General features: G+C 43.0%; 1 protein-coding gene across 2 annotated transcripts in view; it reads right to left on the reverse strand.

Annotated features, from left to right (window-relative positions):
* Nucleotides 1-432: 432 nt before the first annotated feature.
* TRIP13 (thyroid hormone receptor interactor 13) overlaps nucleotides 433-18,105 on the reverse strand; it is a 215,378-nt gene continuing 197,705 nt past the window's right edge. The window contains exons 12-15 of one of the 2 annotated variants that reach the window (XR_011314029.1): nucleotides 17,435-17,547; nucleotides 5,873-6,009; nucleotides 4,304-4,373; nucleotides 1,051-1,313 (exon numbers count right to left, since the gene is read on the reverse strand). Coding sequence is in view for 1 of the 2 variants with exons in the window: in XM_069730461.1 (XP_069586562.1) it covers nucleotides 1,218-1,313; nucleotides 4,304-4,373; nucleotides 17,435-17,547 (279 nt within the window). In the remaining variant the exon portion in view is untranslated. Of the gene's footprint in view, nucleotides 1,314-4,303; nucleotides 4,374-5,872; nucleotides 6,010-17,434; nucleotides 17,548-18,105 lie in introns of both variants that reach the window. The other variant, XM_069730461.1, reaches the window with a different exon arrangement.

An 18,105-nucleotide genomic window follows, 5' to 3' on the forward strand; every position in this document is an offset into this window, starting at 1 on the left:
AATCTGTCCAATTACTTTTGGTCCCTTTAAAAACAGGGTGGCACATGTTAAGGAACTGAAACTCCTAAACCCTTCATCCAATTTTAATGTGGATACCCTCAAATGAAAGCTGAAAGTCTGAACTTCAACTGCATCTGAATTGTTTTGTTTAAAATTCATTGTGGTGATGTGTATAACCAAAATTAGAAAAAATGTTGTCTCTGTCCAAATATATATGGACCTAACTGTATATCTATAGATGGATATATATATATATATATATATATATATATATCAATAGATAGATCAGATATATTTATCTAATTTCTATCTATAGATCTATCTATTATCTAATCTATATATCTATCTACCTATCTATCTTTCTGTGTGTGTAAACATTATTCTTCAATGGAGCATGTAAATAAAGAGGTTCGACAAGAAATGACATCACAATTCTTTTTTTTGTGTTCAATAATAGATCTTTATTTAGCTTTCAAAAACGCATACAAATCCGCATGAAAGCCGTGTGGATTTTTACCTGCCTTTTCCGCCAGAGATGCAGAATCTGCGCAGAACATTCTACAGGCAAATCTGCAATGTGTGCCCATACCCCAACACTGCCAACCTGATAATTTCTGTAGTTTAGTTAGCAAAATCCCTGCTGACAAATGTGTAAGCTGTTTTCCATCCACCAACTTACATGAATTTTTACACATCACCTTTATGCCTTAAAATTGTACTTTGAAAACTAAAGAAAAATCACCCCGAATGACTGACCCTGCAAGTGATCACAAACTTTTACGAAAGTCAGATTAAACACTTGCATACAGATGCATTTCTGGCTACTCAACAATGGGTCAAACAACCGGAACTGTCACCATTTTGGGGTTTTATAATGTGGTAAAAATGAATAAATACTTTTTGGATGCTATTTAGAGTGCCAGATTTTTTTCTAATATTATAATGTGGTCAACTGGGTTCAATAAATCAGTGATCGTGGACAGTGACTTGGGCTCATCTTATGCCTGTGAGACGGACCTAAAGAAATTGTGTAACATGGGTACAAAGGAGTTTTTTCTGTTATGTCATATGTTTTATTCTTACCCGACACCATAATAAAACATTGTGGAATAAAAACACTGTATGCACAATTTCATAAGCAAACAAATTGATGATAAAATCTTACAACATTGACAATTTAAAAACTAGATAAAGTAGCTTAAAGATTATGCTAGATTTTAAATGTTCTTCTGAAGGATTTTTCTGTCTTCAAACTGCTTGTTCACTGCCAATGAAAGAGCTTCAAGGAATTTTTCAACTGTAACTGTAGGAGACTGAAAAGATTAATACAGAATTAACATACTTCATTACCGTGGATTGTGCAGCATGCATCAGCTGTCAGGTTCACTTTAAGGGTGTGCATATTTATGCAACTTTACTTTAGTCATTGATTTTTCTTTATCCACCGTGAAGATTTCAGTTTAATTGTACAGATTATGTATGATATTAAAAGGTAGAAAAGTTTGGAAATTATTCTTTTTTGTTTTGCAATATTTTCTCTTGTACAGAAAACGCATAGGCCTTGGTAGTTATTTCAGATTTAAAAAAAAAAACCATAATACAATTAAATATATGCCCAAAAAAACTTTTAAAAGACATGTCTACAATGTTATAAAATGTCTATATTTGTAAAATTGACATGATTGATTTGACACCTTTGGGTGCAATTCTTTGCTATTAACATTCATGTATTATTGGCTAATAATTATTTTTGCTTTCAAGTTTATCAAAATTTTTAGCCATTTAACTTTAAAGGGAACCTGTCACCCCGTATTTTAAAGATGAGATAAAAATGGCATTAACAAGGGCCAGAGCTGAGCTTTACAGTACTGTCTTCTGTGTGTTTATATTCCGCACCTATCTTGCCGAAATACCTTTTGAAAGTCGGCGTTTGGTGCTGTCACTCAGTCAGGTCTGGTCAGATGGGCGTTGATAAGTTGCGGTTCCTCCCCCCTGCTCCTCGGCGTGTATGACTTAAATGCGCTCTGTGAATCACACAGATCGCGCACTTTTTTCGCAGTTGCGCATTAAATGAGCCTCTTGCGCCTGCGCATTATGCTGTGCCCAACTGTGGGCATAGCGTACGTTACATCACTGCGCAGGCGCTTGTCGGCACTTTTACCTGTGTGCCCCGGAAGTGGTTATATGCGCATTTAATGTATAGCTGGATGCCGGTAAAACTTACGATCGCAGGTGGGGCTGAGAAACTGTTACCGGCATCCAGCTATACAGTATGCGCATATGACCACTTCCGGGGCACACAGGTAAAAGTGCCGACATGCGCATGCGCAGTAATGTCCATTATGATATGCCCACAGTTGGGAAAACCATAATACGCAGGCGCCAAATTATACGTTAGTGCGCAGGCGCTAAGCACAACGCTGACGGCGGGAATAACATTCGCAGGGAAACGCAAGAGGTGGGGGAGGAACCGCAACTTATCAACGCCCATCTGACCAGACCTGACTGAGTGACAGCACCAAACGCCGACTTTCAAAAGGTATTTCGGCAACATAGGTGCGGAATATAAACACACAGAAGACAGTACTGTAAAGCTCAGCTCTGGCCCTTGTTAATGCCATTTTTATCTCATCTTTAAAATACGGGGTGACAGGTTCCCTTTAACAATTTGGTTAGAAATCAGCTCTGAAAATAACAGTAGCGGTTAAAATACATTCAGTGATGGATTGACAGTTAACTCATGCAGTCAGTCATTCTTTACCAGTCATGTACAGCCACACAGATGTTATAAAACCTAAATGGTTCAAAATATTTAATGAAAACAAAATTGCAAAAAAAAATATATATATATTAGCCAAAAAATACATGCATTTGTGTAAATAAGTCATCTTTTATGCATTTTTTTTAAAAAGCCAAATGTCACTGACACCAAAGTTAACAATATGTCAGATGTCCATGTTGCAGAAAATATATGTATGAGGGTGTAATGCTTTTTTTATTGTAATTTGGGTTTTAGTGCGAAAATTGTTCCAGCTACCAGAGGCAAAAAAAATGTAAAGGAGACCTTTGGCAGCAAAATTGTTAAAGTAAATATTTCAATTTTCTTTTAATGAGTAACAGTCATTTCTGCCAAAAAGAAATAGCGCACATGAAATATAATGTAATATCTCATCAGAGAAATTTGCTTCTCCTGGATGATCCTTTCATTCTCAAAATTAGAGTTGAACGCATATGTGAGGATTGAGTTGAGCGCATATGTGAGGAACCGGTCGCCGAATCTGAATTTGCCATATTCGTGCCATATTGGTACCCTATTTGTGCTGAGTTTATGTTTGATGATCGGGTCCGAACATATTCGTTCACTTCTACGCCCATTGACTCCAATGATGTATCGTAACACTATGAAAAAATTTTTTATTTATTTTTTGTTCCTGTGACCAAAGTGTGTTTTCCTAACCCGTTATGCCTAAAACAAATAGAAAATAGTTGCTGTTCCAGAAAAACTTTGCTTCTGTGATCAGGACAATGAGGAGTACTCAGTATTGAATACGAATGGAGAATTTTCCCGAAAACAGAAAAATTTCTTTGTCCTGATCACAGAAGCAAAGTTTTTGTGGAACAACAACTATTTTCTATTTGTTTTAGGCATAACAGGTGAGGAAGACACACTTTGGACCCAGGAACAAAAAATATATAAAAACTTGCTATAGTGTAATTTCCTTTTTTTGACACAATATATACGACATTTTTCTGACCTGTGGTCATAAAATCAAAGTTTGTGCTGAACGAAGTCGTTTTTCCATAGTCTTTAAACATAAGTTGAAATATTACACTTTGAAGCCAGAAATAAAAATTGTGTTACATAGTGTAATCGGAACCGAATTTTGAAAAATTTGCTCAACTCTACTAAAATCCTCAATTCAGAAATAAGAGTATTCTTCAGTGAATATAGATTTTCTAATTACTGAAATAGGAGACGACAGTTGGTGCTAATAAAGGTCTATGGAGAACTAACTTTCAGGAGAACTTGCCACAGGATCTGTCTCTAACTCCATGGAATCTTATAGGCACCAACTGTCATCTCCTATCCATCTCTGTAATGGTAAAATCTGTGTTCACTAAATACTGATCTTATCCATGAATTGAAAGATTAGACCAGGAGAAAGACGCAGCAGATTCCTTTAATATACATTACAAAGTTGCTTATTTTCATGTGTACTAATGATTAATGAAATAAAATATAAAGTGACAGTTACTCTAAACATTTTGCCCTCCACTTCAATCAGTAAATAGTAATACCTACTTGTATAAAAAGTGCATGTGCCAAAAAAGGAAGTTTTCTAAGAACTCTACCACTGAGACCCTCACTTTTTCTGCAAAAAAAAAAGAAAAAAAATGACCCAAGATGTAGGAGAAAAAAATATTTCTAACTGAAATCAACATTATTCCTACCGAATAACAAATTCATACCACTGCAGAAAACTTTACATCTTTTATTTGAAAGATTTTCATATTGACTAGTAAGTCTAAAAAAAAAATATAAAAAAAAATAAATGTAAATGACAGACTGCCAAACTATGTGAGGTCGCATGATTTTCCAATACATACGTACATTGCACTGTGATTGCAAATGTAGTTATTCTGTTGCTTGCAATGCATAAAACTTTAAAGGGGTGGTCTGGAACAAGAATTTATTTTAATCCTAAGTTTCTATTTAATATCATAATCTAATCACTTGTCTCATATGCTTTAATTAAAAATTCCCTACGTTCCCTCACTTTTTTTTACTATTTCTGCTTTGATGCCGCTCTATTTGAGAATCTCAGTGCATGCTGGGATAGGTAAACGAGTAGCCATCAGTGAGCAAAGGTTGTAGTTACTGGATCAAGCCAACAGAAACAAAGAGTCATCATTGATTACCGTTTCAGGGGCTGGGCTAGTCTCTGCTCTACTCCTGCATCCACCTCCCGTGTCTCCCTTTTTCCTTAGTCTGTAAGCTTGCGAGCAGGGCCCTCACTCCTCTTGGTATCCATTTTGAACTGTGATTTCTGTTATGCTGTAATGTCTATTGTCTGTATAAGTCCCCTCTATAATTTGTAAAGCTCTGCGGAATATGTTGGCGCTATATAAATAAAATTATTAATAAATAAAATTATTATTAATTCTCACACATACTCCGTAGGTTTTTGCCTCTGATCAATATGCATAATGACAGTAGGCTTGCCGGCTCTGATCAGAAATAACTGACAACATGTGCTCAGTTGAACATGATCTAGCCAGGACATCACTGTTGACGCTTCATTTCAGGGAGGCGGCATTTAGGATTAAAATAATCGCTCCCCTTCTTTGAGCCATAACTTTTTTATTTTTCTGTCAATATGGCCATGTGACGGCTTGTTTTTTACGGGATGACTGGTACTTTTTAATCACACCATTGGTTTTACTATGTCCTATACTAGAAAACGGGAAACAAAAATCCAAGTGCAGTGAAATTGCAAAAAAAGTGCAATCCCATACTTGTTTTTTGTTTGGCATTTTTGCTAGGTTCACTAAATTGATAAAACTGACCTGTCATTATGATTCTATAGTTCATAGACACCAAACACATCAAGGTTCTTTTTTATCTAAGCGGTGAAAAAAATTCCAAACTTTGTTAAAAAAAATAATAAATTAAATTGCGCAATTTTCCGATACCCATATCGTCTCCATTTTTCATGATCTCGGGTTGGGTAAGGGCTTATTTTTTGCGTGCTGAGCTGACGTTTTTAATGACACCATTGACACCATTTTGGTGCAGATACGATTTTTTGGTCGCCCGTTGTTGCATTTTAATGCTATGTCGTGGCGGTGAAAAAATGGTAATTAGACCTACCGGTAATTGAATTTCCAGGAATCCATCCTGAAAGCAGCATTGGAGGACGTCCTTATTACCCTCAGTGGGACGGGAACAACAAGCGGTTAAAAGGACCCTCTCCTTACCACCCACCAGTGAATTTCCAAGTACCACATCTGGATGGATGCAAAAGAGAGAGTTTATTAAATTCCACACCAATGTTACATCACATTAGTATATAATACAATTTTGTAGTGGGAGGGAACTAGTAGTGCTGTCAGGATGGATTCCTGGAAATACAATTACCGGTAGGTCTAACTACCATTTTCCAGTTCACCACCTGACAGCACCATTGGAGAAGTACTAAAGAATGGTAATCTTAGGGTGGGAATACTGCATGCAATACTTTTCTACCAAAGGCTAACTGCTCTGAAGAGACATCTACACTGTGTGCAGAATTATTAGGCAAGTTGTATTTTGATCACAAGCTACTTTTTATACATGTTGTTTTTCTCCAAGCTGTTCAGGCTTCAGAGCCAACTACCAATTAAGTAAATCAGGTGATGTGCATCTCTAATGAGGAGGGGTGTTGTCTAATGGCATCAACACCCTATATAAGGTGTGCTTAATAATTAGGCAACTTCCTTTCCTTTGGCAAAATGGGTCAGAAGAGAGATTTGACGGGCTCTGAAAAGTCCAAAATTGTGAGATGTCTTGCAGAGGGATGCAGCAGTCTTAAAATTGCCAAACTTTTGAAGTGTCATCACCAAACAATCAAGCGTTTCATGGCAAATAGCCAACAGGGTCGCAAGAAGTGTGTTGGGCAAAAAAGGCACAAAATAACCGCCCATGATTTGAGGAAAATCAAGCGTGAAGCTGCCAAGATGCCATTTGCCACCAGTTTTGCCATATTTCAGAGCTGCAACGTTACTGGAGTAACAAAAAGCACAAGGTGTGCAATACTCAGGGACATGGCCAAGGTAAGGAAGGCTGAAAAACGACCACCTTTGAACAAGAAACATAAGATAAACGTCAAGACTGGGCCAAGAAATATCTTAAGACTGACTTTTCAAAGGTTTTATGGACTGATGAAATGAGAGTGACTCTTGATGGGCCAGATGGATGGGCCAGAGGCTGGATCAGTAAAGGGCAGAGAGCTCCACTCCGACTCAGATGCCAGCAAGGTGGAGGTGGGGTACTGGTATGGGCTGGTATAATCCAAGATGAACTTGTGGGACCTTTTCAGGTTGAGGATGGAGCGAAGCTCAACTCCCAGACCTACTGCCAGTTTCTGGAAGACTTCTTCAAGCAGTGGTACATGAAGAAGTCGGTATCGTTCAAGAAAAACATGATTTTCATGCAGGACAATACTCCATCACATGCCTCCAACTACTCCACTAGTATTGAAAGATAGGAGACAAAAAAAGCGCAAATAGGGTCTTATCCCCAGGATTGTTTCTGATCAATTGTGAGAGAACTGCTCACCTGGTAGTACACAGTACAAGCGTGTAGTTTGGTATCTTTGTGTGGAAACTTCCTGAAGAAGAAGCCATGAGCTTTGAAACGCGTTGAATAAACCACCCGAACATCTTACAAGTATATCTGGATCTATTATTTCTCGCAGCAGCGTGGATGTAATCCACATTTCATCTATTATAACGGTTCCAACTACTCCACAGCATGGCTGGCCAGTAATAGTCCCAAAGAAGAAAAAATAATGACATGGCCCCCTTTTTCACCTGATCTGAACCCCATAGAGAACCTGTGGTCCCTCATAAAATGTGAGCTCTACAGTGAGGGAAAACAGTCCACCTCTCGGAACAGTGTCTGGGAGGTTGTGGTGGCTGCTACACACAATGTTAATCGTAAACAGATCAAGCAACTGACAGAATCTATGGATGGAAGGCTGTTGAGTGTCATCATAAAGAAAGGTGGCTACATTGGTCACTAATTTTTTTGGGTTTTGTTTTTGCATGTCAGAAATGTTTATTTCTAAATTTTGTGCAGTTATATTGGTTTACCTGGTGAAAATAAACAAGTGAGATGGGAATATATTTGTTTTTTATTAAGTTGCCAAATAATTCTGCACAGTAATAGTTATCTGCACAAACAGATATCCTCCTAAAGATAGCCAAATCTAAAAAAACCCTCACTCCAACTTCCAAAAATATTAAGCTTTGATATTTATGAGTCTTTTGGGTTGACTGAGAAAATAGTTGTTGATCAATAATAAAAATAATCCTCTAAAATACAACTTGCCTAATAATTGTGCACACAGTGTAGCTTATAGTGTCTAGCAAAGGTAGAAAGACTGGTCCAAGTCGCTGCCCTACAGATCTGCTCTGCTGATGCTCCCCCCCTTTCTGCCCATGACGTAGATGTAGCTCAGGTTGAATGGGCTCTAAGGATGTCTGGGGGATCTTTCCCTTGGGCTCTATACGCTAGGTCTACAGTAGTTTTAATCCACCTAGCAATGGTAAACTTTGTTGACTTGCAACCACTATTTGGTCCCCCATACTGTACGAACAGATCCGTGTCTCATCTCCAACCTTCAGTCGCCCTTAGATATTTTAAAACCGTCTCTCTAACGTTCAGGTTATGATAGACACCCTCTTTTTGAGTTTCTATGATGTTGGCAGAAAGAGGGAAGTATTACTTCCTGGTTGATATTTGTAGATGAGACTACTTTGGGGAGGAAGGCCGGGTTAAGTCTTAAAACTAATCTGTCCTCAAAAACCTGAAGGTATGGGTTTTGTATGGATAATGCCTGCAATTCCCCTAATCTCTTGGCTGAAGTGATGGCTACCAAAAAGGCTGTTTTAAAAGAGAGATTGGCTATATCCATGTCTTCTGATAACAGGTATGGGAATCTACACAGGGCATTGAGGACTAAATTTAAGTCCCAGGGTGGAGATTTCCTCACAAGAGGCCTCATTCCCTGTGTGGCTCTAGAGAACCTTGCTATCCAAGGATGGGAGGCCAAAGAAGAGTCAAAGAAGACACTAAGGGCCGCAATCTGTACCTTTAGAGTACTAGGCCGGAGGCCTTTTTTAAAACCTAGTTATAGGAAGTCACGTATCCTAGGGATGTCATGATTTGAAGTATCTACTGGGACATTTCTTAAAAAGGAACAAAAACATTTCCAGATCTTATTATAGATCGTTGAGGTCACCGACTTCCTGCTTGCTTGGAGTATGGTGATCACATCCTCTGAGAGGCCTCTCGATCTTAGGGTCAGGTGCTCAGGATCCAAGCAGATAGCTGGAGTGAGTCTGGGTTGCTGAGGAACAAGGGACCTTGGTACAGTAGATCCTGTCCCTTCGGTAGAAGCATAGGACTTTGTCGACATTCTGGATAGTAGGGAGAACCAGCTTCTTCTTGGCCAAAAGGGAACCACCAAGATCACTGTTGCTTCCTCCTCTCGTATCTTCCTGAGTGTTCTCGGGATCAGAGGAAGAGGTGGAAAAGAGTACAGAAGACCTTCTTCCCAAGGTTGAGATAGAGCGTTGACTCCCGCTGCTACTTCTAGGGGATTGAAAGAAAAAAAAATGTTCTGGCCTTTGCATTTGACCTGGTGGCAAAGAGATCCACTTGAAGTGTTCCCCACGGCTGGCATAGGCTGCTGAACACTTCTGGATTTAACTTCCACTCTCTGGGATCTATTGGTGTTCTGCTCAGAAAGTCTGCCACCTAATTTTTGGCACCTTCCAGGTGGACCGCGGAGATGGATCTGACAGATTTTTCTGCCCATGTGAAAATCTGGTCTGCTAGGAGCTGTAGAGATGGATGTCTCGGACCTCCTTGATGTCTCAGAAACACCACTGCAGTCACATTGTCAGACAATATTCTTACGTGTCTGTCTCTGACCTGTGATCGGGCTTGGTAAAGCACTTTCCAAATCGCATAAAGTTCCCTGAAATTCGATGATTTGGTTATCTCCGGACTCCACTTGCCCTGGTAGTATGTTCTTCCTATATGTCCACGGCCTCCGTACTGACTGGCGTCTGTGGTAACGGTGACACAGGGGTAAAGGACCCAAGGAACTTCCACTTTCATGTTCTTTGGGATGGTCCACCAGGTTAGAGATCTCCTTCCTGAAGGAGAAAGTCATCCTCTCTTCCAGAGAACTTTGCTTTCTGTCCCAAATTTTCAGAATGTCCTTTTGTAATCCCCGTGAATGAAATTGGCTCTACTTCACATAGAGAATACAGGCAGTCATTAAGCCCAGAATGCTCATTGCCTCTCTTATAGAGGCAGGGTTTTTTCTGAACCGGTGTACGCTCTCGATTAATGCCACCTGTCTCTCTTCTGGCAGAAAAGATGTTCTGGTGTGGGAATCTAACATGACCCACCAACATTTTATTCTAGAATGTGGGACTAGATTTCCCCCCTTTCACAATCCACCCCAGTTTTTGTAGAATGGAGAGTGTGAAACTGCAATCGATTTTGATGAGCTTCTCGGATTTCGCCATTATAAAAAAGTCGTCCAGTTATGGTACTATGGAAATACCTTGATTCCTTAAGTAGGCTACTACTTCTGACATCAGCTTGGTAAATATCCTGGGGGCAGAGGCTAGGCCGAAGGGAAGACATCTGAATTGAAAATGATAAATTATTCCCTTGTTCATCAGAGCGAATCTCAGGAATTTTTGGTAGGAAGCATGGATTGGGACATGGTAGTATGCACTCTTCAGATCTAAGGTGCACATCACCATGTCCCTGTCTATCAGAGGTATTGTGGACTTTATAGACTTCATCCTGAATCTCCTGTATCTTATCCACCTGTTCAGGGGTTTGAGATTTATAATCTTCTGGGAGTCTCCCGATGGTTTTTGTTTATTGAAAAGAGGTTTGAATAATGACCCTTGCTTCTCTCCGGGATGGGTGCTGGCACAATTGCCTCTTTTTTTTAAGAACTCCTTGATGTCTGGCCACAGAGGGGAGTTTAAGAGGGGATAGGATCTTGGTACTGTGAACCTTTCTGGAGGAAGGCTGGTGAACTGATTTTTGGATATTTTCTGCCAACCCCCTAGAAATTTTTGTAACCGACCTCCCACTCTGATGTCATTTGTTAGGCTTCCCTGAACCAGGACCCGGGAAAATGGAGTTTCTACCTTTTCCCCCTTTGGGATAAGACCATCTCCCAGTTTTCCCTTTACTTCTGTAGTCTGTCTTCTGACTGGGTCGGGACCTACAAAAGGCCTGGTATTTTTTTGTATTTTCCTCAGGGAACCCTTTCTTTTTGTCTGAGGCTTTTTCTAAAATGCCATCTAGAATTGGCCCAAACACTTTACCCCCTAAGAACAGGATCCCACAAAGTTTATTCTTTGATTGACTATCCCCTGACCAAGTTTTTAGCCAGATAGCTCTTCTGGCTGCATGGACAATGACTCACTTCTGGCAGCAAATCGCACAAACTCCACTGAAGCATCCGCCATGAATCCTGTTGCGAGCTTTAGTAATGGCAAGGACTTGAGGATGACATCTCTAGAGGTTTTAGCCTTAAGATGTTCCTCCAAATCGTCCATCCATAGATGCATGGACCCGCCAACAGAGGTTGCTGCTATATTTGCCTGTATTATTGCTGCTGAGGATTCCCAAGTTCTCATAAGCAGATTGCGATCCATTGGTTCCTTCAGTGCAGAGGAGTCCGTATCTGTAGCTGAGAAAAGAGTCTTCTCTTTCTTCTTGATCTGACTCTCCGGAATCTTCTTCATCAGAAGAGGGGTTGGACTCCCTCGGTCTCTTCCGTGATGTCTGCGGTTCCGTCTGGCTGGTCTGGGGAAGATTCAGACCAGAGATGGAAGCCTGAACCTCCTGACGTATCATTGCTCTCATGTTAGCCAATAATGCAGACTGCTCCTGGCCTACGATTTTAGACATGCATGACTTGCAAAGCGGCTTCCGTCAGTTCTCTGGTAACCTAGTGTGAGGCAGTGACCCCTGTTACAGCTAGGGGGCGCTGTATGTGCTCTCCAGAATGTGCAAGGAAGAGTAGTGAGGCCATGAGGGTGTACTACAGACACAGGTGTGGCTGTAATTAGAATAGTGAAGCAGTGACTGATTAAAAGCCCTGTAGTACTGGGGGAAGGGTGTCAGTGTGTTCTTGGAAGCAGACAGGGCAGTTGTCTGCAGAGCTCTCTCTGTGTGGAGCAGCACAGAGGCTAAAGGAACCAGAGAGACTGACACCCTGCGTCTTGGGCTGTCTTATGTGTACCCGGCTGCACTCCAGAGGATAAAGAGTGCAGTGTGCTGAGTGAGTACAGACACTTGGTGTGCGGTCTCCCAGGGAAACTGGACAGAGGGAAGTTCGGCCTGTGTATTGACTACATCATATAGCCATGCATTATTAATGGACTGTATGAAGAAGCTGTATACTCTATTGACTGTGTGAAGTAACACAATAAAAGAACGTTTTGTTTGAACTTGCTTGGGTCACTGCCGTTTCACTGTGTATGGTCCTACCGCTGCATCACATATGGTGGAGAATGCGGGCAATGTGAACTGAGGCATACCCAGAGCGTGCTGCATGTCACTGATTAAGCCTGCAAGGCTACAGTTTGACCCAGCTGGAAAAATGGAGGAACTTTTGGAGCAGGTTGTGCTCAGTCAGCAAAGGCTTCAACAAGAGACGCTGCAGTTTCAACATTCCCAGCAAGAGATTTTCCAGCAGCAGCAGGAGACAATGCAGAGGGAGCTAGCAGAGCTTTAATGATGTAAAGTGGAGACCTCTAATGTGAGGGGTGAACAGCAGAGTCCTGAAGAGACCCCAAAGGTAAGGGGCGATCATTGGGTGGACCAGTGGTCCTATGTAGGACTCGGTCTGCCAGGTCTCAAGCAAGTGACTTGTTGCAATTGGTGGAGGAGTGGCTCCAGCCTGAGTTCTGTTCTCCGTATGAGATGATGGAGAGAATCGTGGCTGATCGGATGGTGAGGGCTCTGTCGGACGCCATGCAGCTTTGGGTCGGGTTGAGGGACCTAGGCCACCTGGAACTGCTGATAGAATTGATTGAGAGGTATGAGTCCACTCAGGACGTTGCACCAGTGTCCGGGCATGGGGCTAGTAACTGTTCAGTAACATCTAAGCCCGTGGACTGTGGGAACACTGGTCAGGAGTCTATGTGTGCCCGGCCTGTCTGTATCACCACTAGGGGCACAGCTGGTGGCGAACCAGAATTGTGCCAGGTACTTGTGAATGGGTGCCAAACAGAGGCTCTCCTGGACATGGGGAGTAAAGTGACTCTGGTCCATCGTTCCCTCGTTGCTGTGGACAACACCAACGGACAGAAAGTGGAGGTGATGGGTATCCATGGGGAAATCCGGGAGTACCCGACCATGGAGGTCAATGTTTCTACACCATGTGGAGACATTAGACATGTGGTGGGAGTGGCAAAGACCCCTCCCTATGGGACTGTGTTGGGAAGAGATTTTCCCCTGTTTTGGTCCCTGTGGGAGACCAGGGTAAACCCTCTCATGGAAAAAGTTATACCGGGTGCAGAACCCAAATATGTTGAAATACCTGCCATAGGGGTCGCCAACCTAGGGACAGAGTGTAATCCCGATAGGCTCCCCCTAGAGGTAATGGCAGGAGAAGCTAAAGATGTTTTGGGCGTAGAACCCGAAGGTCCTAAGATGTATGCCACAGGGGTCGCCAATTTAGGATTAGAGTGTAATCCCGATAGGCTCCCTCTAGAGGTTGTGGCAGTAGAGGTTGTGGGGACCCCATTGAACCCTGAGCTGGAGGTGTTCCCTGGTAAGGTTGGGACAGCTCAGATCCAGGGTCTCTTTCGGAGACGCAGATATAAAAGACGCATGTATGAGAAGAGCCGAGAGAGTACGATCGCAGAGGCGAATGGGGACGTGCGCACGAGGAACCCTCTGGCACCGGTCAAGGAAGGGGCCGGGGGTCAGAGTAAATTTGATAGAGTGCTCGCTAGACAGCATTGTTGGGAGGCTCCGGTTCGGGTGCGGCGTAGTACAGATATATGCCCAGAGTTGCCAGCGCGGTCCATGGCGTTTCAGAGTGATATAGTCACTGAGGCACGGGTAAGGGTACAGAGGAAGCAGTACCAGGGGCCCGAAAGCAGATACTTAGGTGACAGGATGACCCGTGGGGTTAGTGAACCTGAAGTAAACAAAGTAAAGACCACCCAAAACGGGCCCAAATCTGCGGTTAATCAGAAAAGATGATTTGACTTCTGCAATGGAGATCGGGGTGGGTGGTCCCGTAATGAAATATGGAGGAGAAACGCAAAGGGGAGGGATGCGTGCGTTGATCGATGGTTCCGGTCCCTACTTTGGTTTCTTAATGTAGTGAGCGGGGATGTCAGGGGGGCATACCGATGCCCTGTCTTTCGCCCTTACGGGGTAACAAATGTTCAACCCCACAGGTATTAACAGGGGGAGGGGAGGATATGTGAGGCAGTGACCCCTGTTACAGCTAGGGGGCGCTGTATGTGCTCTCCAGAATGTGCAAGGAAGAGTAGTGAGGCCATGAGGGCGTACTACAGACACAGGTGTGGCTGTAATTAAAATAGTGAAGCAGTGACTGATTAAAAGCCCTGTAGTACTGGGGGAAGGGTGTCAGTGTGTTCTTGGAAGCAGACAGGGCAGTTGTCTGCAGAGCTCTCGCTGTGTGGAGCAGCACAGAGGCTAAAGGAACCATAGAGACTGACACCCTGCGTCTTGGGCTGTCTTATGTGTACCCAGCTGCACTCCAGAGGATAAAGAGTGCAGTGCACTGAGTGAGTACAGAGACATGTTACCGGCGTGCGGTCACCCAGGGAAACTGGACAGAGGGAAGTTCGGCCTGTGTATTGACTGCGTCATATAGCCATGCATTATTAATGGACTGTATGAAGAAACTGTATACTTTATTGACTGTGTGAAGTAACACAATAAAAGAACATTTTGTTTGAACTTGCTTGGGTCACTGCCGTTTCACTGTGTATGGTCCTACCGCTGCATCACACTAGCCACACAAATGGGACATTTATTCTTATCAGGCTTTTTCTTTTCAGGTGCAGGGGTGGGAGGCTCTCCCTATAACACACAGAGATTCAGTATTACCTCTGAGTATATAGAGAATCAGGAGTGGCATTGTGGTATGGCTTAGAGTAGCTACTCACGTGCCCCTGTGACTGCTCTGGGCCCTCAGGTCTGCCTGTATCTTCCATTAGGAAGGTATATTAACCGGGTGTTCCCTATCAGGATGGCCGGCGGCATATACAGCCCCATTATCCCCTTTTATTTGTTTTGTTACCTGTTTGATCCTGCCCTCCTCACTGCGTCCGTGCGGTGTGACGATGCCGAAAAGCCTCCTCTGAGGCCGGCGCTGCCGCTGGGATCTGCCCGCCGTCAGACGCTTAGTGCCGTGTCGACCGGAAGTGACGCAGTCGTTGCGGCCGGAAGTGACGCTACACCCCCAGCAGCCGGCGCCGGGACCGAGAGCCCCCACGTGGAGGAAGAAGACCTGACCCCAGGAGCAGCGCTACACTGGGGAGGCTGAGGGACCCCCCATCGCAGGTATCATCCGCAGATATCTTGTGGTGGGGAAGGGAAAGGCTGGGCCCCCCGATCACCACCATCTGCCAGCACCATCGGAGGACCTGCTTGCCATTCCTATCCACAGTGGGACAGGAAAAACACTGGAGGGTGGTAAGGGGAGGGTCCTTTTAACCGCTTGTTGTTCCTGTCCCAATGAGGGTAAAGGTACCGTCACACTAGACGATATCGCTAGCGATCCGTGACGTTGCAGCGTCCTGGCTAGCGATATCGTCCAGTGTGACAGGCAGCAGCGATCAGGCCCCTGCTGTGCTGTCGCTGGTCGGGGAAGAAAGTCCAGAACTTTGTTTCGTCGCTGGACTCCCCACAGACATCGCTGAATCGGTGTGTGTGACACTGATTCAGCGATGTCTTCGCTGGTAACCAGGGTAAACATCGGGTAACTAAGCGCAGGGCCGCGCTTAGTAACCCGATGTTTACCCTGGTTACCATCGTTAAAGTAAAAAAAACAAACGCTTCATACTTACCTACCGCTGTCTGTCCCCGGCGCTGTGCTTCTCTGCTCTGGCTGTGAGCGCCGGGCAGCCGGAAAGCAGAGCGGTGACGTCACCGCTGTGCTTTCCGGCCGCTGTGCTCACAGCCAGAGCCTGCGCTTCGTTACCCGATGTTTACCCTGGTTACCGGGGACCTCGGGATCGTTGGTAGCTGGAGAGCTGTCTGTGTGACAGCTCTCTAGCGACCAAACAGCGACGCTGCAGCGATCCGGATCGTTGTCGGTATCGCTGCAGCGTCGCTTAGTGTGACGGTACCTTTAGAAGGACGTTCTCCAATGGTGCTGTCAGGTGGTGAACTGGAAAAAGGAATTCTGGCGGTTTTAATTATTTTTCTCGTTACACCATTTGGTGATCAGGTTAATCCTTTTTTTTTTTTTTTTAATTGATAGATTGAGCGATGCGGAACACGGCGATACCAAATGTGTAGGTTTGATTTTAAAATCTATTGTTTTATTTTGAATGAGGCGAAGGGGGTGATTTGAACTTTTTTTTTTTTAAATATATATTTTTAAAAACATTTTTTTTTTTACTTTTGGCATGCTTCAATAGTCTCCATAGGAGACTAGAAGCTGCGATAGCCCGATCGGCTCTGCTACATAGTGGCGATGCTCAGATCACCTCTATATAGCAGATTTACTCACTTGCTATGAGCGCCGACCACTGGGTGGCACTCATAGCAATCTGGCACTGACAACCATAGAGGTCTTCAGGAGACCTCAGGTTGTCATGCCAACACACTGGAGACCCGCAATTACGTGACAGGGGTTACCAGTGTGCGTTATTTCCGGCGCGATTTAAATGCCGCTGTCAGAGTTTGATAGCGGCATTTAACTGGTTCATAGACGTGGGTGGATCGCGATTCCACCCACGGCTATTGCGGGCACATGTCAGCTGTTCAAAACAGCTGACATGTCTCCGGAAAGATGTGGACTCACCGCCGGAGCCCACATTAAAGGGAGGGAGTCTGACATCGGGAAACTATTACGCCCGATGTCGGTAAGGGTGGATGAAACAAAAACATGGACTTTTATCTCTAAGTAAATATACATACTAGAAAGGACGCTTACGATCACTAAGAACATTTACGGAGACATGTGAAAACTGCAACAACCCATCTAACACCATGAGGGATCACAGTAATGGCGTAGTTTATTTAACACTGTACAGGTTAAGTTATGATATCTTGATAGACTGTCACGATGGAAAAGTGGAGACAAAAGTTTTGTTTTCTGTTCGGATATACACTAAGCAATTATTTTGACAAAAAAAGGATTTCATATGTAGTATTCTAGCTTTAGGTGTGTTTTCTACTGCATGCAATTTATAATAGATTAAAAACATTAAGCAACAAATAAATATGGATACATTGCTTCAAAATTAGTTCAAACATCTCCAACAGGGTCCAGCGGCTGAGGCTAAGTGCACACTGGGTGGTACCAGCATAGCCAAACAAGAACGATATCAGATCCTTGCTGCAGATTTTGCCTATGCAAGCCTGTTCATACAGACTTACATGTGTGTGGCAACAATTAGGACGTCTTACCTGGAAATGTCATTTAGCAATAAACTAAGCTTGGATACGTTGTTTTCCACATAGCCAATCATTTCCAAGTCTCTTAAAGTAAGAAGCTGCTGTCTAGGATAAATAATCTGACACTAAAAAACAAATAAAACAAACACACCGCTTAAATTTGATCACTGTAATTTAAAAGGGTGTTCCACTACTCGGACAACCCCTCCTCCATCAGCATGTTTGTCCGAGAAAAAGAACCACTGCTGCTAACCGCTCACTTCCTCTTGCTAATAAATACATATTCTGATATGGAATACCATATGAGAAAGAAGTGATAAGAAATAGATTATTTAAAAAAATATTAATTTTATTTCATAAATAAGTAAATTCACATAGAAACAAGAAAGTATGATAAGGGGTGGGGGTGGGGTGTAAAATACCACCGGACTACAACGGGAGATAGCAGGGCACAAATGGTCCAACGATTAATGAATACAGTCAATCCTCAATAATGCTTAGTAACAATGAGGGTTGTGTAAGTAAAAAACACACTGATGGCACAGCCATATATGTATGCGCATATAGGAGATAATTATTAACTTACCCAAAATGATAGTTCTTAAAAATAAAGGCAAATGTGGGACAAAAAATCCAGAGAATACAACCAAAGTTGTTAATAAACTGGTAAGTGAATTCACTAT

The sequence above is a fragment of the Ranitomeya imitator genome, chromosome 6, assembly GCF_032444005.1.
Source record: "Ranitomeya imitator isolate aRanImi1 chromosome 6, aRanImi1.pri, whole genome shotgun sequence".
Taxonomy (NCBI): domain Eukaryota; kingdom Metazoa; phylum Chordata; class Amphibia; order Anura; family Dendrobatidae; genus Ranitomeya; species Ranitomeya imitator.